Raw genomic sequence first — 23,379 nt, 5'->3', positions numbered from 1 at the left:
CAGGACAGGATGATGAACATGTGATGACACATAAACACAATCCATAAGTGACTGAGGGATTTGATTGTATAGTTAGAGAATGCCATGGATCATTTGGACCTTTCATGAATAAACAACTCTTAATGATGGAAAACTGAAGCATGTATTAGACAGAGTGCATTAAGCTATTTACTTTCCAAGAAGCAAAAGTATTAGTTACAGCTTTAAAATAAGCAATTTATACAATTCAATGCAAAGGCAACTCAAAGTCTTAATGGAATGAGTTACTTCTTTGTATTAAAACTTTCCATGGTTTCCCACTGTCTGTGATAAATATGTAGTCCTGACTAGTGTGCACTTTCCTAGTTTCCAGTTTACCTCTCTAGGCTGATCTCTCTCCTTCTTTCCACCCTTCTGTCCTTTGTTCCAGCCAAAACAAATTGCTTTCAGTTTTCAGACTTTCTTGGTATTTCCTATCACTATACCTCGACTCACTGTCTCCTTTTTCTTAGGGATGATAATTGGGTTGATAATATTCAGCTCATAGGCTCATTAGTTAATTGCAAAGACAGATTCTGAATACAGACTTTTGCATGGAAAAATCTATCAAGTGTCTCCACCTCAAGCCCCCATCAACATGCTTCCATTTTTTCCGTTTGCTGCCACATTGCAATTTATGACCTACGTCAAAGCTTTCACCGCACTCCCTGGCTGTATTCCCCAAGTAGAGATGAGTAATACTTCCTGGAAAACACAGCAGTCATACCACGACACAGTGCCCGCAATTTTCTGTGTCAATAACAACGGTTAGTTTTACCTCCTTAGTAAATCATCGGTAAATGTAGGTTCAGGTTTTCTTAATCATCTCCTTTTATTAAAAAATTATAAATTGTATAGAACCTTCATAATAGAACTTCATCAAGAATGAACTAAAGAACTCAATTGTTGTGGTCCCTACCCAAGTACACAAAAGTAGTGGATAAATAGCAAGGATAAGAGAACAGGGTGTGTTTTTCTGTGTGTGTGATTCCCTGTATGTACACATTCATGATGAGAGGTGGGCAGCTCCTTCTCAGAGTACCTTACATATTTCCACTGTACAGCCATCCCTTAATAAAAACTATTCTAACATACAACAAAAATATTCATCTTCATTAATTGCATATGGTAGTTCTCAGATAATACAGACACTCGAGAAATAGACTTTTTAGTTGTTGTGCTTTCCAGTTACACTGCTTGATCGGATCTCTAAATTTACATTCCATTGTCCCACGATGCACAACTGTCCTAACTCTCCAACTCTGCCTAGCATCCTGCTACTTCTATGAGCTTCGGTAGCCCATTCTAAAGTGATAGTTTCTTTAAGAAAATAATTACAATGTAAATTAGTCTTCAACAAACAGTAAGGCACGCTTTGGAATTAAGTGCCTAAGTACTGAAGCTTTGCTTCCCGATATGGTTAAAACCATTATATAAGTTGAAGCATATCCATTCAATCTATGTACCTAGAAATATCATTTCTTCTGTTGCTAATGAAGGTCCTACAGCACAAATTTATTAAAGGTATATGTTTGCATGGGATAATAATTGGGTCGATAATATTAAATTCATAGGCTCATTATTTAATTGCAAGGGCAGATTATGAATACAGCTTCTAAAATGTATTTTAATGAAAAACACTACATCCTGACCTAATCATATCAACCTTATGCTATCTAATTAAGGATGCAAAAAATCATTAGAGTCGCAAAATATTAGTTCCAGCTCCATCAGGCTGTGAGCTGCCCCTTCATGAATATATATTTTTTTACTCCATGATAAATAGTTAATGAGGTAAAAATGACAAAATTTGCATGTAGGCAAATTAGTTTAATAAAATGATGTCTTTTCTGACTACTGAAAGTGACCTTTTCCTTCTCAAAAAAACGGCTAAAATACTTTGGAATTATCATATGGCTGTCTTTGCACAAATGATAAATTGTATGTATGAACAATATAAAAATTACAAAATGCAGTAATCCTAAATTCTCATCATACTCTAAATGTATTCTGTGCTTTTGCATTTATCAATTTAATAAAATGAAATTAAGCATGTTATAAAGTGTCCGCTTATGTGGCAATTTTTAATCCAGAGCATAAAAATGAGAAGCACGTGCTTAATAGCTAGCACTATGGCAAAGATCTAGATCAAATGTTTAAAGCACAAGAATTCTAGACTACTTACTTGAAATACTTTTATATTAAAATGTCCACTCCACTCTTAATTTAGCATTTTAGATTATAGATGATTGCTCTCAATTAAACTGGTATAATATCTTGAAATCAGTACGTCAATTATTCAACAGTGCTACCTTGCTTCCCTATTGAAATTAACTAGACAATCAAACATAAAACAAGTTAAGAAGAATAACGTACAAAAATTAATCATAAGGAAGAGAAAGGCTTCATAGTATAAATACCAGGTCATGAAGAGATGTGACAAACAAATAAAATATATATGTCTATCATTTAACTTTGAGAATGTTTCTGTGTGCTTAACAAACATCACCCCAACAGCAAGAAATAACAGGTGTTCTACAGATTTTCAAATGATTTGCATAAACATCTCTATGAGTCTCATCACTGATGGATGCTGAGTCTGTGTTGTGAAAGGAACAGCAGCAATTCATCCAGATGTATTAACTTCTGTTAATGGCTCAACAGAATCTAAGCCAAAATATTTTACTTAAGACACAAATGCCTTTGATTAAATCGTTGACTTTGGTTACATTTAATCAAATTGTCTTTTCTCTGATCCATTTGAATGTGTACACACAGTCAGCATGATGGACTGGAAGCTCAAGTGACACTCTCTTCCTGAGTTCTACTCTTGTCCATCACGTGTCAGCTAAGCCATTTTACAAGGAAGAGATTAAATATTAATTTTAAAGAATTAAGGAATTTCACAATCTCCTTTAATTTTCCTTCTAGCACTTAAGCACTAGTTGATTTCTCCCTCCCTCCCCCTTCTCCTGTCTTTCTTCCTGTTCTTCCCATTCTCCCCCATCTCTCATTCTCTGTCTTCTCTAGCTAAAATAAAAATAATTCTCTATTTTTCTCTGTATTCTCTTGTTCAGCTCAAATCATTATGGTACTTAACTTTGGTTGCCTTCCAAATTTCTAAACTTCCATGTTGTGAAACTTAATGACAAAATAAAATGAACAGGCACTTCAAAATTATCCTAGAGAGAAAGTGCTTTTTGCTTGATTTTTAGGATCATTTCAACCACTTTGGCCTTTTAAAAAGTATGCTGTTAGTCAAGGATTTTTGAAGAAGAAACCAAAATGAATATAAGGTAAAGTAAAAACTGTTTTACTTCAAGTCAAGGACAGTGGTCTTGAAAATGTCTGCTGTAATTTTAAACTAATTATTAAATTAACAGAATTCAAGACATATTGAGTATATTGTTAGTAAACCCATGTGGAATTTTTTTAAAAGCTAATGTTTAGGTTTCTATCAAGTAGAGAACAGGATGAGGTAGACTTTATGTCTATTATACGGGCAGACTAAATATGTTTAATAATTCAATGGTTCATGCACACATTCTTTTAGGTATTGAAAAAATAGACAATAAAAATGTACTATATTCTGCAGACCCTGTTAGGGATTGAGGACACAAAGATGGAGAAACTATTGGTTTATTACACAAGAAGATCTTCGTCTAAACAGGAAGAGGGACACGCGGGGAGTTAACCCCTAGATTGTGTGTTAGATGCTGGAAAGGTCAAGTAAAACAGGCAGTTTTAGCAAAAAGGAGATGGTTCTCTCTGGCAGCTCCACCGAGAAAACACTCAAACTGAGCCCTGGAGAATAGTTCGTTTGCCCGGTGGTACGTGAGGAGTTGGGAGGCTGTCCTTCCAAACAGAGAGAAATGAACGGTAATGTGAAACAGTGTGACATATTTAGCAAATTATCCATATTTTATACGGCCTCCTCATATTTTGCTAAGAAGCATTTGGTAAGAGGAATGTTGAGAAAGGATGGGAGAGATGAGCACACAGGAGATGTCACTGGAGAGGTAGAAAAGAATCAGATCAGACGGCAAACACACAATAGTATGAGGTTACTGAAGGTTTTATGACAGGGGACTGCAGGGTCAGACTTGCACTTTAGAAATACTATTTTGACAAGAGAGGAGAATGAATTCATGGACAGTGCAACAATGTGACAACTGTAGCATGAGATTGAAGGCAGAGAACGCCATTGGCAAAGTATGGCTGTCATTCAGAAGGTGGGTATTGAGGTCCTAGACATAGGTAGTAGCAAATGGAATAGAGAAGAGGAGATATTAAGGAAGACAAAGAAAAGTCTAGAAAAACTCTGAGTTTTAGATCTTTGTGATTCAGAGTACATGAAAATGCCGAGTACAGAGATTATGGAAGTGTAAATGGCACAGGTAAAATGTATGCATTAATTAATTAACTAAGTCGATTTTTTTTGGACCATACTAGGTTTTAGGTAAATTTGGGACATTCATCTGGAGATATCAAGTAGGCTGCTGGATTGTATTTTGGGGGGACTCAGAAAGGAGGTGTATTCTGGAGACACGTATTTGATCATCTTCAGCCGGATGGAAGACACAGTTTGAAAGGAGGTTTATCAAAGGACTATGGAGAGTCAGACAAGGAATAAACCAAGTACAGAACCCTGGGAGATGCTAACATATAAGAGGCTGGTGAAGCCAATGAAAAAGACAAAGGAGACTTCTGAAAGAGGGAAATTAGTCTAGGGGACTGACTAACAGAAACATCAAAGGAGAAAGACAGAAATAATATCCCTTTCCTCCTGTTCACTCAAAGTCACTTTAAAGCTGAAAATCTTGTCATGTGTGGAAACTCATTCTTTTATGTTCTTCATAACCGTTGTGTAATTTTGCCATATATATATATATATAACATATATATATGTATATGGCAGGTATCAATAAATATTTTATAAGAAAATAAGAGTGCTGAACTATAAGTACAATCTGGTCATGTCTCCTCATTTCGACTAATAAAAAAATCAACATACAATTGAGCGGCAAGATTTGTACAGTGGTTGCGATCAAATACAATAGTAAATGGCTTCAAAAACAATGTGAGAAAATTTAACAGCTGGCTGATACGCTAACGGAATGAGCTTCTTTCGTGCAGTCAAAACACAAGTCTACTTCAAACCAACTCACCTTCCTTCTCTTACCATTGAGTCCTCTCCATTGCTCAGATCTTTTTACTATATAGCTTAGTTCCTGATTGGAAATCTCCAAATCATATGGTATAAAAAACTTGGTTTCTTCACTGTGGCTGCACTGAAATGCGTCTAATATCCAGGAATCATTGTGCAATCTAAAAGCAAAATCATTTGTTATCTGGTTTTTTTTTCCCAAATATTGTTTGCTTTTTTCCAAAAATGTTAAACACTTTGTGTCGTTTATAAATTTCTATGTATTTAATTCACTAGTCCCCTTTCTTCTTCAGAAATTATTTGACTAAGATTCCAGAAATGATTTAATGATTTTCTCTGCTAGATATCATAATCCAACAACAACAATTTGGGATTTTTACAGCTATCTCCTAGAAGCCTACTATGTCTGATTCTAAGTTATAGACTGTAGAAAAATGAGAAATATTTAGCCATCAGTTTGTATATGAGTGTCCAAATTAGTTCAAATGTAAGGGATTTGTCAAAGAAAATTTGAGTTTGGATTTATATTTCCTCAGCCAGTTGGTTTTAGTGTCATGCCACAAGCTCAGTCAGCACAGAGGTTTTGCTTGGTTGGTTGCTTTACAACGTGAGTAATAAATGGACAGATCTGGTGGAGCATCTAACCTGATGAACCACTCATTTAATCTTTTCCCATTTTTCAAAACATCTCCAAATATTCATTTAGAAAAGGACTGCTTTTCTTGTGATATTGATAAAGTGGCAACAAAGTATCTTACTAAAAAATATTAATACTTCATTAGTAACATTTAGATGAGTATTAGAAACATTAATTAAGGCAATGCTTATAAAACTTTCCCATAAATTACCTCTAAGTTCAGAGAAGAGAAAATGTGTATTCTATCCCTAATCTATCAGTATATTTGTTTTAATATAATGTTTGTTTTTTGTAAAAGTTTAAGTAAAATTAAAACTCTGGGGAAATATCATATTTATCCTGTGACTTAGTGGACACTTGGCTGACCATGTTTGCCTGGAACCAGTTTAAAAAAGACAGAATTGTGCCACTAACAGTCTGTAGACCAGATCAAGAATCCTAATGCATCACAGTGTCAATAAACTAGCCATCTGAGAAGTAAGTTTTTACAAGATGCCCAAAATATAAATTGGACTATCAAGATAATTAAAGATCACATGGAAATGTCTTTCTACATGGTGTGGAGAATTTTAACTATTTTCTTTCAATGATCAGGATAATTATATTTTGCTTTAAATGGGCTAGATAATAAAATTTAAATGTATTGCTTTCCTATTATAATGGTAGTTAATTTCACATTCACTGTGTTACCTAGTTTTACCTTAATCCTGTCATTTACATATTTACATGTTAAAATCAAAAGTTAGTCTTACTCTTTATGAGTAACAGAGAGAGAATTTAAACTAAGAGTAAACTCCAAAGTTCATTTTATTCCATCATTTAACTCTTCAGTGAAAATAACTGACACAACACATATCTTCATTTAACTAGATCCTTTCCAAAATAGTAAAATAGATTTTTTTGACCCTTCTTGCCAACTAAGATGCATGTGTCTTTTTTCCCCCAACTATTTTTCATTCATCACATAGTGGAAATACAGTCAGCCTTCTGTATCCGCAGGTTCTATACCAACAGATTCAACAAATCAGGGATTGAAAACATTTTGAAAAAGAATTCCATAAAGTTCCTAAAAGCAAAACTTGATTTTGCTGTACACAGGTAACTATTTACATAGCATTTACATTGTATTAGGCATTATAAATAATCTACAGATGATTCTAAGTACAGGTGACCCTTGAACAACATGAATTTGAATTGTTCAGATCCACTTACACACCGATATTTTTCAATAAATATAGTCACCCTTCCTATGTCTGGGTTTCACATCCACAGGTTCAGCCAATCATGTATCACAAACTTAATACACAATCCACAGTTCTACAGTTCATTGAATCCTAGGAGGTGGAACCCCAGGATTTGGAAGGCTGACTACAGGACTTGAGCATCTTATCTGCTGGGGACCCGGAACCAATCCTCCATGGATACTGAGAAACAACTGAAAAAGCAAAACTGCCACCCGGTGTCTCTGATGGTCCATAGGGCTTGGTGCCATCTTGAAATGCAACTACTCTTCTTACTATGTTTGGAGGTTCTAGGTCAGCAACTTGAATGATTTGCTAGTTGTCTTGTTAAACAAGAACTAGGCTTTACCACTCTCTTAAGCTTGTTTAATGTAACATTCATCCTTTTCTTTTAATGGTGGTAAGATTTAATGTAGTTAAATTACTGTCAATTTGCTGCCATAAACATTTTCTAGATGAAGATTTTAAGTGCAGGATTATCAACAATGCAATTAACTTTGAATTAATTAGGAATCACAGTCCTGTTTCTGCTAGCTTCTGCTCCTTTTGCCCAGGAAATGTCTGTCTCCTCTTTACATCTCCTTCATTCTGTGTGAAAGAATAATTATAAAAACACCCAAGCCAGGATCTACAGGATGGTAAACAAATGCTTTAACAGAGAACAAAATGGCACATTGGAATATGGAAAGCTGTATGAAGGTCAATTATGTTTTATTTTTATTTTATTTTATTTTATTTTTTTGCCATTTTGAGTGGCATTTCCCAGTAAAAAGCTTCATTATGGGTTGTGAATGAGTCAACTCACCAACCTCTATTAGTTTTTAGCATATTTCTCAGCTTTATAGAGCCAGCTTACACAAACAAGGAGAAAATAGTTTATGGTCATAGTCGTATATGCAAAACTTAGAGCTAAATTGAACGTTGATAATTCTGTAATTCATTTGATAATATAATCAGGCAAGCAATATAACATTTATCCAAAAGTGAATTGTTTTATCCTTTTGGATATTTATGCAATCCATACTGATCAAATTTGGTGAACATCTATTAAATATTCACTTTTTTGCTTCTCTTGAGGAAGTTAATGATTCCAGCTAAATGTTAGAATAATTTCTATTAAGATAAAAAATGTAAAAACAGTTCCAATTTCATAAATAAATCGGGCACTGGTAGACATTGACAAGAAAGAGCAACAGACTATTTTCTCTGTGTATTTACAGTATTAGAATTGTTCAATAAAATGTTAAATTTAAACTTTCCGTGATCATATTTAGTTATGAAAGTTTGTTATTTTCAAATAGGTTAAAAATAACACAAATACACGCATGTATTTTCATATTTTTGCCATTTTGGGTATGTGTGTATAAATATCAGATTGAATTGAATAAAATTGAAGATATTGGATCGTATTGGATGAAAGAGAGAAAAGGAGAAAAGCAAACATGGAAAGAATTCTATTGATTAGTGAATCTAAAAGGAGAATACACAAGGTCATTGCACTACGTTGGCAATTTGTGTAGGTTTGTTTTTAATAAAAAGCGAAAATGTTATGATATGCTATTGAAATACACATCATTACATGGTGATGGTTGAAAATTTTAATTTCTTTTAACAATACAACTATTCAATATGTCTAAAAATTTTACATTTTTAAATTTCTTCAAAATGTAATTAAAAGAGAGACTACATTCCACCTGTTCATAAAGCCTTAGGCATTATTGTTTATAGAAATAGGTCACATATTATGCCACAGGTTCTGGTGATGGACAATGAAACAAAGTAATTTACAAAGTCCTCTGCCCTGTGTCCTACATTTGAAGCAATTCACTGCTTGGTGAATGGCAGAAGCTATTATGTTTGGTTCACATTTGAATGTGGGTCATTTACAGAAACCTAGCACGTGACATTTCTTTTCAAGCTAAAAAGGACAAGTGTGAACATTTAGCTAATATAGTATTTTAAGGGTCATGTAAAGGATGGAAGCTATAACTTAAAATAGCTCTGAATTCAAAAAATATATAAAAATGAAGAAGAATCAAATATGATTGCTTATTTCTAACTCCAAAAGTTACAAAAGATTTCAGCAGTATGGCTTTATACATATTGTAGTCAATGTGCTTATGATTTAAGTTTGAAAACTGCTTACCTGCTGGTGTAAATACATTAGACTGTGGCAGGTACAGCTCTGAATAGACAGCATGTAAACAGTCAAGCTTCTTATAGAGTGACAAGCATATGCTTGCTAAAATTCATTCACTCATTTTTTTTAATATTTAAAATTTTTTTCTAAAATACAAATATTCTTTAGCAGAATTGTTGAACACTTTAGATGAGGTGTGACACTGAAGTGCTTATATGTATGGAGAAAGCTTTGGTTGGCTTTCTAGAAATACTTGAGCAGTCACCATTCTGTTTAATAGTAATTAAAATCCAAATGGCTTTGGTATGAACTTGTACTTAATGGAGAAAAAGGAAAATACAAGGAAGCCATAAAGAAGAGAAAGAAAATAAAGAAGGAAAAGTAATTTTAGTAAAAGGAAAAAGAAACTCAGAAAATAAAAATGTGAACGCAATGGGAAATAGTGAAGAACCACCCCCATCCCTGCACCACCATTTCCAGAGACAGTCCTGTCACAGGTTTCTAGTTTTGAAGTGTATATCCTTCAATGTATGTGTAGTCTCATGTTTGTAAGGGGACAATCATCCTCCTCATTCACTCCTCATTCATGTATTTACTTGGTCAGAAAATATTCACATGTGCCTATCAAATGCCAAGTACTTGGTAAGTGCAACCAGTAGGGTAGGGGATAGTGGAAGATTCCTGGAAGGAGGTGGAAAGGAGACCTCATGACAGAGTGATGGGGAGATCACAGAGTGATGGGGAGGTCACAGAGTGATGGGGAGGTCATAGAGTATTAAGGTTGTACAATGTGGGGAAGGCATGGCCCCAATCAAGAGACCTCATATTTGTAAGAATAATAGGAGCCATTAAAGCAAGAAGAGATTTTTTTTAATTAAAAATGATTCTGGTTGCAGTGAGAATAGATTAAAAGGGGCAAGAGGGAATATAAGAAGACTAGTTGAAGGCTGATGTTACAGTAAGTCATGGGAGAGATTAGGGCATATTGGACAGGGAAAGGACCCTATGGATAGAACGAGATGAACTAGTTCAAGACCTAAGGAACCACCAGAACCTGGAGAAAGTTTGTATGGAGGGTGAGAGAGAGAAAGTATTTGAGGACACCTCCCAGGTTTGTTTGTTTGTTTCTTTCTTTATTTCAGAACTGGATGGGTGATCTTGCATTTACTGATATAGGAAACCCCTTCCTTCCTTCCTACTTTCCTTCCTTCTTTCCGCCCTTCCTTCTTTTCCTTCCTTTCCTTCCTTCCTTCTTTCTTTTTTCAGAACTGGATCGGTGATGTCAGCATTTACTGAGAAAGGGAACCCTACGTGAAGAGGTGATCTGGAGCAGAAAACAATGAGTTTCTTTTCAGAATGTCGATTTGGAAGTCCCATTGACGTATATATGTGGAGTGGTCAAGGTTAATAGAAAGTTCTAAATTGCTTAATTAAATTCATATGTCTCTTGAAAGAGCTAAATTTTAGAACTAAACTTAGCTGCCTAAATTACAAATCTGTTAGAAATATACAATTTAAATCAATTAACTTGTTCCAAAGGAGCAGATCAAGGTTTAAGTTTGATTTTACTACTCACGTTTTAAAGATAAGCGAAAGAGAGTCAGAGAGGTTAAACTATTGCCAAAAGACACACAGCTGGTAAGTAACAGAGCCAAGATTCAAGCCAGATATCGAACCGCTACATCACAGCCATTCATTAGGCAAAAATTAACCACAGATGTGAATTTTAAGTAATCTTATTGTTTAAAAAAATTAAGAAATATGATGTAGAAGTAATATTGAAGTTTGGGGAGTTGCAAAGACTGCATAAAGATAGGAGTTGCAACCTTAGGCAAATTACTTAAAGTCATGAAGACTTGGTTTCTTCATATGAAAGGCGATGACAATAACTGGTCCTGAATCACAGAATCAGTCTGAGGTTTAAGTGAGGTAATCTATATACTGTATTCAAACCAGGGTTGGCGTATACAGTAAGTGCTCAGGACACGACAAAAATTACTATTCAGTAACTAAAAGTAAAACATTAAAACTTTTCTTTGTACTCTCCATTTTGCTGATTTGTATGGCATGTGATGGAAGTTTTTTGAACCTATACTTGGAGATTCTGAAATTATTATGAGAGCCAATTATATATTTGTTAGGGTTAGGATTCTATTCTTTCTCGTGACCACAAGGATCAGCTCTACAAGTTCATACTGTCTTATATTGCATTGAGGGAATTAGGTTATGTAGATGGATCAGGTTTACTAGGGAAACCCAAACTATAAAGAGTAAGTGAACCAGAAGAACTTATGGCAGTGTTTTCTCAAATCAAACTAATCTGTGAGGTCTTAGCCACTGAGAAAGCACAGGGCTGATGATAGGTCCCGGCCTCATGATCAGCATTGACAGCAAAGGTATTGCTCAAGCATTTAACCCAGACCTAAGGCTGAGACACCTTCTATCGTTTGTGCTGCTGCAGGATGATAGCTCCATCACAAGCGTGTCCAAGATCACCAGAAACCCGTCTGCTGTTTTGAGCATCTGAGCATGCCACATATTAACCTACTTACCAGATCATTAGATAGAAAAGACTACTCAGATAGGGAGGTAGAGTATAGAGCTTGGGATAGTGGAATTGAGTGCTGGCGAGAGGGGAGCTAGAGACCATTCTGCGCCTGTGATGTGGTCAGCACTTCCCAAGGCCCTTTGGATTTCTTGCATACAGTGCCCAAATGTTTTGCATTTCCCCTGCTATGTGCATCATCATGACCCTTTAAAATTTCTCCTTCCACACTGTGCGGTATTTTTAAAAACTTGGCTGTTGCCAAAGAATTCAAACTAAAACCCTATCCTGATCACTTGGATAAATCAAATTAACACACATGAGAGCCATGTGTGTACCTGTTCACAAGTCTTCATTATACTCTGTATGATTTCAAAATAAAAAACACTTGGGAGCTAGTGTCATTTGAACATACAGCCTGTGAGCCCCATTTTATCTGAAAGAGAAGGTGTATCTTCCTCACGTAGATATTGTATTCATGTATTTGTTCATGTTTTTAATCGAACACATATCAGTTGTGTGTCCTTTGTATTCCCGCCACTTTTCTGGGTCCAGAGACGAGACTGGTGAATTCTAGAGTTAACAATCTTGCCTTCAGTCCTCAGTCCAGAGTTTCAAGTTATTTTGCCTCTATAGTTCTTTTTCATTTTTAGTTGACTACTGATGTAACATTTAAAATACACGGTTCAGAGTTTAACACACCATTTCATGTACATGTAACTCTCACTGGCTTGTGGCAGCAAACCAAAATTGCTGTTCTTTTTGTTTGATTATTTGTTTGTTCAAGTGTTTTAGTGATAAGTATAGTGAAAATGCTTCAGGAAGATTTTTAGAGATTATACATAATGCTAAGGCAGAGAAGTGAAGAATAACATTGGCTTGTACACATTATGCTATCAGGTGCAAGTACTTACATGGAAGTGAAAAAGGAAACTTCATGTCCCCATGGCCTAAAACAAGCCCAAACCATGAATTTGGACTGTGCCAATAAGATAATCTACACATTGTCACCTCATTCAGGTACATATACTGTCTTAACACCTACTTGCTATTGGTCAGAACTCACATACCCACTTTCCCACAAGCTCTGGATTTAAATAAATAAATAAATAAATAAATAAAAGGAGATCCAGTAGATTAGTTTAGTTTCTTTTATCCTAGAGTTACAGAAGCAGGCTAATTTACCAAAACCCAGTTCACCAAATGACTGATTAACAATTTAGACTTAATTGACAAGCTTTTATTTTACTCTTATAAGAGAATATCATGTCAAGGAATGTTCTGTTTAGCTCTGACCCAGCTTCTTGCAGCTATAGATGGGGATAGTTGGAGTAGAAATAGACCCTTCTATTTGCAGAAAAAAAGATGGAAGGGGAGTCAGGATATAGCATGAAGTCAACCGCCCACATCAGAGAGCTTGGTTATGAGGAACAGGGGGAGGATACTGATGCGCTTTTGGCAAATGGGTGATCAGTGAATTGGTCTGGACCCAAAGCAATGAGCCATTTTGGATACAATCTTTCAGTTTACTGGCGCTGACACAATGTAGCATCCGAATCTTTTAAAGAGGCCTGTTCCTATACAAGCATGTCAAAATGTGCATGGTCGATTTCTGCCCATCAGGGCATAGAGTGCCCATAACTCAGTGACAATTTAAGAGGGGTGAAAATTATTTAGCAATATTTAGAACTTTTTCCTTTACATACATGGTAAATAATATTTTGCCTTTAGTAAGGAAAATTGTAAAGAAGATTGATTCAGAAGTGGAAAATCTTTGATTATCTTATACATGTTCCCTAGACAATAAATAAGCTCATAATATTCTCATCAAAATCTGTCTTTAAATTATTTTAATCTACATTAACTTTCCTAAGTAATAAATGACAGTAGCTAAAACTTATAAGGCTATTCAGAACTATTAAGACAATGATCAAGAAGACATCAGCACCCCAAATACTAATTAACTCGAGCACCAGTCTTTCAGATTTGTGTACCGCTTCCAGGAATATAAAAGCTTAAACAAATCTGTCATTTAAATTGTGGTTTCTCATTCTCTGCATATTACAAAAAATATGTGTGCAGCCTATAGATCTTTTGGACTAGTCAGATAAAGAATTTAGAGTTAAAGTATCCATTTAAAATCAATAGAAGCTTTACTTGGAAGAGTTACGAAGAACGCTGCAAAGCTAAATATGCAGTAAACAGTCTGAGAGGTATAGGTGGTCATTAAAGTTTCTCCCTTATGCCAATGCCTGTAGTTGACCATCTATAAAAGTTTGGTAAAAAGGAACATTTTTAAAAAGAAACTCTGGAAAAGAGGAGCTCTATCACATCCAAAACATAAGCTGATGAATTAAAATTACTTAAAAGAAAAACCAGTAAGATAAAATGGCAAAACTGTTAATATCTAAAGATAATACAAACTTAAAGAACAGAGCAGAAAAATAAAAAATAAAAGGATGTCTCATTTAGATCTTGACACTATCCACATCAAATGAATTCTACATAGCTTATGATAAGGAATTTAATGAAAAAATGTCCAACTTAATAAAAATAGAAGCAAATAATTGTAAAATTTCTGAATGAGGAAAGATTTTTTTTTGATTAAGAGATATTTAAAGTCATAAAAATGATCAAAAGACTTTACTGTATATGAATTATAAACATCTATTTTTTCAAAATAAAAAAATTAATTTAAAAGATAATTTTCAAATGGAGAAAATATCCACAAGCATTAATACTGTTATTACATATTATATATTAAACTCATATAACTCAATAAGAAAAACATTTAAATACTCTATAGAAAGAAAGGCAAAAGGACACTTAAAAGGCAATTCGCACAAGAGGAAACTATAAATGGGTGATAAGCATACTGAGAATATTTAGTGACTAGAAGATGCATGCACATTTAGAAAAGGATGAGATTTCATTTCTTCCATGAGATTATAAAAGGTTCACACATGATGTGAACACGACTTGCTAAGTTTCCTCATGCACGGCTGTGGAAGCATAACTCTATACAACTTCTCTAGAAAATAATTTCACAATAGTTATCAAATGTCTTGGAAACATCAAACTCTCTGAACCAGAATTTCTGGGTCTCTAGGACTCTATTCAAAGAATGATTAAAAATGAGGACAAGACCCTGAGGCTTAAGATGTTCATCAGAATTATTTATAAGATGCACAAAAATGAAAATAATCTATTGTCCAGGAATAAAGCAATATTTAAATATTTTATACTGCTTATATGGTATAAAATATTGTATAGGCATTGTATGTTCATGAAATAACATGAAAATAATCATATAACATTAAGTTTGAAATCAACATGTATCAGAGAAAGAAAATATCATATGATATCACTTATGTGTGGAATCTAAAAATGATACAAATGAACTTATTTACAAAACAGAAATAAACTCACAGACATAGAAAACAAACTTATGATTACCAAAGAGGATAGCGGGAGGTGGGGGGGATAAGTTAGGAATTTGGGATAACATATACACACTACTGTACATAAAATTGATGAACAACAAGGACCTACTGTATAGCACAAGGAATTCGACTTAATATCTTTTGATAACCTATAATGGAAAATAATCTGAAAAAATATATATATATGTATAGCTGAATCACTTGCTATACACTTGAAACTAACACATTATAAATTAACTATACTTCAATTTAAAAAAACAAAATCAAACATAAAAATCAACATATAAAGTTATACTTACAGTACGATTTCAACTTTGTAAAAATAAATATACACAGGAAAAGACTGAAATAAATTTATCAAAAGATTAACAATGCTTTTTTTCGATGGTGAGATTATTGATGCTTTTATTTTTTGATTCTTTTCAGTAGTTTCAATTTTTTTACTAAATAACATATCCGTACTATAATAAGGAAAACCATTAAAAAGATCAATGCATTTTTAAAAGCTACAAAATGCAGTCAAAGTAATTACACCCAGCTCAAGAACCTCCTTGCACAGAGGCAAGGAATCAGCATCCCGGTCAATTCTTCTCCTAGAGCTATGGAAAGTGAGAATTTTTCTAGTAGAAACACTTCAGCAAGAAATTATTCAGGCTTTTGGAGAAATGAGATCCAGTCAGCCAAACTCAATAGGGTCCAATCTGGAGCTTACACAGCCAGTCCCCATAATGTGGAGCTTCTGGTGCCCAGAGCTAGAAAAAATGCTCTATTAACATCCTGCACCACAGCCTTGATCTTCTTTGTACTCCTTTTATGCCAGCAGTGTTATCACATTTTGACAGCACTGATTCAAAAGCCCGGAAGAGTTAGGAGTGTTGCTTTAACATCTGGATTAGGAATGCTAACCTAAATCAGTCAACATGCACAGATCCATATTGGGATTTTTCACTGAGATGACTTCTTATGATTTCTGTGTCTCTTTGCCTACTTTTATGTCAGAGCAAAACCCCATTTCATTGACCAGATGCCTCTGATGGTGACAGTGCTTGCTTCATAGAAGAGTTGGGCTGCCCAGCTCGCCACCATCTCAGAAAAATATAGTTTAGAAATATCAGTAAAGAGAGAATTATTCACCAGACATGTTGGAGTGACTTTATCTATTCGTATGGAAAATACAGGTATTTTCCCTGTTGGATACAACTGTAAATTTATCATCATCCAAAGGACTCTTAAGAGCATCTACTTCTAAAATACAAACAAAACCTGCTTACGGTTACTGAGCATGCCTAGTTCTGACAAGACAGGTTAAGCACAAAGACAGTGAGGGGCTGGGGGGGAAGAGTGAACAAAACTTGTTTATTTCTCCTGAATTTTGTTTTAGTTTCATTCTCTGTGATGTCTGGACACTTCCTCTTCCCTTAATCATTTCTTCATCCATTACAGATCTTCCCACTGCTCCTATCAACCCTTCCCCATGGGGTAATCTTTCTGTTTTATTTTAAAGCAAACAGCTATTTGTTTAGGTAGCAAAAGATTAAGTCCCAGTTATTTGGTGCATAAGTTCTGTGCTTGCATTTTTTTATACTTTACAAGTACTCTTGATAATAAAAATGTAGACTTTGGAGCAAGCAAAGCATCGTTGTAAACATTTATCTTATTTTAAGTGAGAAGAGGTATAGTGATATGGGAATGAAGGAGACCTACCATGACCCGATCATTTTTTTAATCCTACAAAAGTCTCAACAACATGATACACGATTTTATTTCTTTAACTCCTCTAGGAAACTCTAGTCATATTAAGTAGTAGAGTTACACTTCACGTAGAGCCTCTTATAAGATCTACACATACGTGTTACACAAGACAATGCCTAAAATCCAGCAAGTGAACATCATTGCCTAAGGCTACACGACAAGTTAGTGATCAAATGAAAACTGAATGATCAGGGAAGACTTTCTTCCCTTCCCCAGGAGCATTAAGTGCTCAGGAAAGATGACATGCAGTGCTTCTGACATGTCCAAATATAAACCAAGACTGTGCCTAAACAACATGGATCCCCTGACAATTAGGCAACTTTACTACCCCTATGTTAGTGACCAAAGGGCCCCATCAGAGAATGATCAGTCTACTGAAGGAAAAGTTAAGGAGTGAATTCACCTCCCATTTCATAGAAAATAATAATGGCTATCAAATGTGCTTGTATTTGCAATTGTCCTTATCTCTTTACCTATCACATCAAGAGATAATACTTTTTTCCCTAAATCCAAGGTTTGTCATCACATGTACTCAACCTCGGGTCTTCAGAGACCTTGCTCAATCAATCATCCTCCCTTGCTTAGACACCCTCCATATTTCTCCTTCTTTTAGAATTTTCATATAGGCATATTAATATATTCAAACCACACCCATATTAAAAGCCACTCTTTAAAAAAATTTTTTTTCCAACCACTCTCCATTTGCATCATGGTTTTGTGAAAAGAATTGGCGGTAAGTCTTGACTCCGTGACCTTCACTCAGCCCACTGCAATCTAGCCTCTACCCTACAAAGCAATGAAACTCAAGGCTTCCTCCACCCAAATCTGTAGTCTATATTGTTTTCTCTGAGCTCTATACTCATCTATACTAACGTCTTATGATATATTTTCCCTTGTCAATATCAAAGATATCTCAAGGTCGATCTGAGGGAAAATTTAACCCATTATCTCCTCTAAATGTTTACTCTCTGTGTCCTATCTCTAGGAATGCTACAGTCATCCACCCATCTGCCCAACTCCAAAACTTAAGGTTCTACTAAATGTTTTCCTTTCCTTCACCTTCCAATGAGCCCAGTAGTTATATTGGGTCACTTAACCATTTCTTAGATATGGCTCGACTGTCCATTTCCTGTGTCATTCATTTTCTTTAGTTAAGGCTTTTGACACTCTTTGCCTAAACTATTAAGAAGGCTTTCTACCTAGACATTCCTGCTTTCAACCTGGTCACTATTAAATCTCATCTTTTCTATGAGCAGAGTGATCTTCCTAAAATTAAAGACATTTCAAATCTTTCAATATTTGCAGTTTATCATTAGAACAAATTCAAGCTCCAGAACACAATATTCAAGACTTTTCTCATCTGGTCCTTGACTACATTTCTATTTTCAACTCAGCCAACTGCCCTCACCCTATATCTTATACTCCAGCCATATTAAAATACTTTTGATTTGACAAATATATTTTCTCATAACAATATGTTCTTATACCTCTTTCCTTCACCTGCAAACATGCTTGTTTTTCTTCTAGCTAATATTAAACCTTCAAAACTTATTAAAGTGTTATATTTCAACTGAAGCACTTGGCTACTGTCCCTGTGCACCTCCAGACCTGGGTTGGTTCCTTTCCTCTATGCTCCCAGAGACTCCTACGTTGACCTCTTCCTAGCACTTTTTAAAAAAATTATGTAAAACACAGCATGAAATCTACCCTCTTTACAATTTTTTAAGTGCACAGTATAGTATTGTCAATTATAGGCACAGTATTGTATAACAGATCTCTAGAATTGAATCATATTGCATAACTGAGACTTTATATCTGTTGAATAGCAACTTCCTATTTCTTCCTTTCCTCAGCCCTTGACAACCATTATTCCACTCTCTGCTTCTGTGACTTTGCTTTTTTAGATATCTCATTTAAGTGGAATCATGCAATATTTGTCCTTTGATGACTGGCTTATTTCACTTAGCATAATGTCCTCAAGATTCATCCATGTTGTTACATAATTCAGGATTCCCTTCTTTTTTAAGGCTGAACAATATTCCATTGTAAGTATATACCACATTTTTTTCCCATTCATCTGCTAATGGACATTTAAGTTATCTCTACAGCTTGGCTATTGTCAATATTGCTGCAATAAAAATGGGAGTGCTAATATTTCTTTGAGATCTTGATTTTAATTTTTTGAATAAATCTCCAGAAGTGGAATTGCGGGATTATATTACAAAGCTACAGTAATGAAAACTGTATGGTACTGGCATAAATACATACAATAGAGCAATAGAACAGACTAGAGAGTCCAGAAATAAATGCATGCTCATCAACTGATCTTTAACAAGGTATCAAGAGTACACAATGGGAAAAGGATGGTCTCTTCAACAAATGGTGTTAGGAAAACTGGATATCCACATGCAAAAAAAATAACCCTATATAAAACCATCCACAAAAATCAACTCAAAATAGATTAAAGACAAGTATAAGACCTGAAACTGCAAAATTTCTTTTAAAAAAATTTAGGAGGAAAGCTTCATGACATTGGTTTTGGCAATAATTTCATGGATATAAAAATGACTTTTAAAAAACACAGGCAACAGAAATAAAATTGGACAAGTGGGACTGTATCCAAATAAAAAGCTTCTGCACAGCAAAGGAAACCATCAACAGAGTGAAAAGTCTTCCTAGCACTTTTTATACTGCCTTATATTTGTTACTTTTCTTGTTTTTCTTCACCCACATATTTTGCTTGTTAAATTAATGACCTGTCAGGCCATACTCAATGATATTCAGGATCAAAGTTGAAGGAGGATTCTCCTAGTGGTGATTTTGGCAGAGGTGGGGAGAGAGGGGAGAAAGTGGGTTAGAAGAACGAGGAAAAGAGAAGCTTTCCAGGAAATTTCCCAGAATGTCATTGTGTATCATTGTGTATTACTCCTTGTTTCCTGTAGGTCCTTAGTTTGAAGAGACAAGTATAATGATTTAGAGCAAAATTAGTTCTTCCTATAATGGAGAAAAAATTTCTCCAAAAGAAATAATTTCCTGGCTGGTCTTCATGACAGTAAACACACAAGAAAGAGATTTCTGCCTTTGATGTGGAGACGTGGTTCTAACTTCTTCAACTATCTTCTCACAGCCCAGTCATAGAACAAAAAGACTGGAGGCTGAACACTCTGAGGAATGGAAGCACTGAAGCACCTTACCTGAGACAATACAAATATAAAATCAAAGATGAAATGATGAACAGGAGCACGTAAAGTAGCACCGTGAGCACCACACCAAGGATTCCTGATTGCATGCTTTTTTCAAACATCCAGTACAGCTTTGCTGCATCAGTTACAGGAGTCTCCCCATCATGTGAAAGCCGCTGACAAAAGAAGATACAAATTAAATAAATTAATTAATTAAATAAGGGTGAAAATGCTGATCATCCAGTTAGATTAATTTAAATACACAAAGACCATCTGAGGGTATAATTTGTTTTTAATTTACATTTTCAAGTTGCTGAAGATATCAGATCTTCAGCTGCAGGAAGAAAAAGAAAAAGACTAGATTTGCATGGTTGGTTTCCCAGGATTTTCTCATTTTCCCTATAGGCGTTTAAATGTGTGCAGTCTACATGCAATCTATAAAGTAAAAACCATGTTTTATTTATGTACTATTAACTTCTGAATTTAATGAGCACAAGATATGAAGAAATTAAATATGATGGTGGAAAGATTCTTTTCTCTCTGAAGCAGATTTGAAAAGAATTTAATTTGTTCTATGCATGAAATAGTTGGCTTATTTTAGAAACTTATAAAAGTTATCAGGCTACTTAATGTGATCTTGAAAACCAAAGTTGACATTAGGTCAATTTAATAATAAGTCTTTATTTTAGACAAGGAAAACCATATTATATGTTGGGTTAGAAATAAATACAAGGCAATGAGGTCTTTGAAAGCAAATATAAAATGCTATGTACCTAAGACATTGTCGTATGACACCATTGACCTTTGAGTTTATAAAATATGAATGTTCTTTAATTATGGCTCTCATGATCTCAAGTGTAAGTCATATGCCATATAAATGTAAATAAAGTATTTTTTTTTCCCAATGGAAGAGAGAAAGAAGAATTTCTCTACTTTTTAAACATATAGCTTAGTAGGGCACGTTTAAAACTAATCCACAGTACACAGGTACAGACAAAAACAGAACCCTAGAGAGGTTAATGTGTATTTTCCCTACACCAAAATATCCATTAGTGATTGGGCAGTGATAGAATTCAGATGTCCTGACTCTCGACTGCTTCTTCCATCACCACTTCAGAACTTTTATTTTTATGCTCTCTACTTGTTAATCGGTTTACCGTGCAAAATGTGAGCTTGTTGCTAGGATTTTAGGCAGCAGATCTGCAAGGGTTACCGTGTATTTCTCCTATTCCATATCTTACCTTCTGCTGCTTTTTGAAAAATAAAGACATAGACATGGGATTCGCTGATGAAACAGACCAAAAAATAATATATGTTTGATGCTGATAACATAATCTAATCAATAGCTGCTAATCATTCATCTGACCCACACGTATGGTATTGAATGCCTACTAAGCATCATTAAGCTCTGAAGATAAAAGAGTGAATAAGAGTATACAAAAGCCCTACCTTCTCGGAACTTACATTGAAGTGGGGATGGGGTGGAAAGCAAATAATAGTAAACATGTAAGTAAGATGAAGTAACATACATGGTATATTAGAGAATGATATTTTGAGGAAAACTGTAAAGCAAGGAAAACGTACAGGAGCAACGAGCTGTGTTATTAAACATTTTTATCAGAAAAGGTACCACTGAAAAGGTGTTATTTGAGCAAAGACCTGAAGGATATAAGGGAATGAGCCATACACCTCCCAAATGGTATTGATCACACACTGAATATTTTGATTCCCCAACTAGATTGTAAGTTCCTGCTTGGACCACTGGGGCAGTGGTGGTTACATCGTGTATCATTCACAGAGCATAAGTATCATCACTTCATTATAATCCTCCTGCTGGTTTGTTTTATATGTATAATGCCTTAGATTTTCCAGTTTCTTCCCAGATGGTCTCTCCTTTGACTCTCTCAACAAACTGTGAAATGAGTAAGGTAGGTGTTACTATTTATGGGTATTCTTACCGTTTTGTAATTCACTGAGGAAATTGAAGACCGGAGAGGTTGACTGATCCAACGCCATATCGCTGACAAATGGCCGAGTTGGGGCCAGAATAGTTCTTTCTATTACTCCACAGTCACTACTAATGGATGTACAAGACATTTGCTGAGTGAAAATCCTTGCGTTCTACCTTTGTTTGATCTTTGTTCTTATGGGTTGTTCTTTATCTCTCTGTCTCTATTGAGGGCAGGAATGATGCCATATCTATTCTATATCTTTTAAAATCCTGTGCAGAGAGTAAATACACACTGATCAATTAAACTATCAACAGCAAATCTTTTCCCTACTTTTTATCTAGACAAAGGCTCAGTGAGAGAATGAATTTATGAACTCAATGGAATTACTGAGCATAGTATCATGGATGGGGGTCAGGGGAATGCACCGCCAACCTCTGAATCAGCAAACTGAGAGGCAGGCAAACTGTTATCCGCAACATCAAGAGCCAATCAATGCTTCAGCCTCAAATCATTCCACCTGCCATATATCCTTTAGATTTCCATGAACAAATGGATCCAAGACAAAAATTATTAGTGAAATTAGGTAGCATCTCTCCTGACCGGCCAACTGCGATCAAACACAGATGATTCTGAGCTTTACCTGCTAGAAGGAAGTGCTGAAAGAATTGGAGGTATGAACTCGGGCAACCTGAATTTCATTAGTGACATTGAAACTACGATAACCATGATGCCATGTGGAGCAGTAGCTCTCCAACTTTAATAAGCATGAAAATCATCTGGAAGTCTTGTTAAAACCCAAAGCCCCTTCAGAGGCTGTGGCCCCATTCCCAGAGTTTTTGCCTCAACAGTGAGTGAGGTACAGGGCCTGAGATTCTGCATTTCTGTTAAGTTCCCAGGTGAAACTAATGCTGTTGGTCCAGAGACCTAATTTTAAGAACCACTGCTTTAGAGCAGTTCTTCTCAAACTTCAGGGTGCTGTTTATCACCATAGAGCAGGTTAAAACACATCTTTTTATTCAATTGGTGAGAGTATCCAAGTATGGACTCCAATGCTGTTGATCTGTGGATCACATGCAGCTTTTGAGTTTTCTTAAAGACAGTGAAAGCGGATGTCATCGGCAATGAAACGTGATGGATTCTAACTAGAGATCCATAATTGTGCAGACTGGAAACGAGCCGTCAAGCTTTTCTTTCCAAGTGGAGAAAGATATGGGTGTCACACTCAGCTATTAGAATCCAAGTCAGCTTCCCTGGTGGCGCAGTGGTTGAGGGTCCGCCTGCCGATGCAGGGGACACGGGTTC

The 23,379-nt window shown here is 35.2% G+C and overlaps 1 protein-coding gene across 1 annotated transcript in view; it reads right to left on the bottom strand.

Moving 5' to 3' along the window:
* Positions 1-5,108: 5,108 nt before the first annotated feature.
* LOC102977725 (uncharacterized) overlaps positions 5,109-23,379 on the bottom strand; it is a 206,433-nt gene continuing 188,162 nt past the window's right edge. The window contains 2 exon segments of the mRNA XM_024121907.1: positions 5,109-5,346; positions 20,138-20,301. Of these exon segments, the coding sequence (XP_023977675.1) occupies positions 5,109-5,346; positions 20,138-20,301 (402 nt within the window).

This window comes from Physeter macrocephalus, chromosome 18 (assembly GCF_002837175.3).
Source record: "Physeter macrocephalus isolate SW-GA chromosome 18, ASM283717v5, whole genome shotgun sequence".
Lineage (NCBI taxonomy): Eukaryota > Metazoa > Chordata > Mammalia > Artiodactyla > Physeteridae > Physeter > Physeter macrocephalus.
The sequence above is the reverse complement of the archived record's forward strand: the minus strand, read 5'-3'. Positions and strand labels throughout refer to the sequence as shown.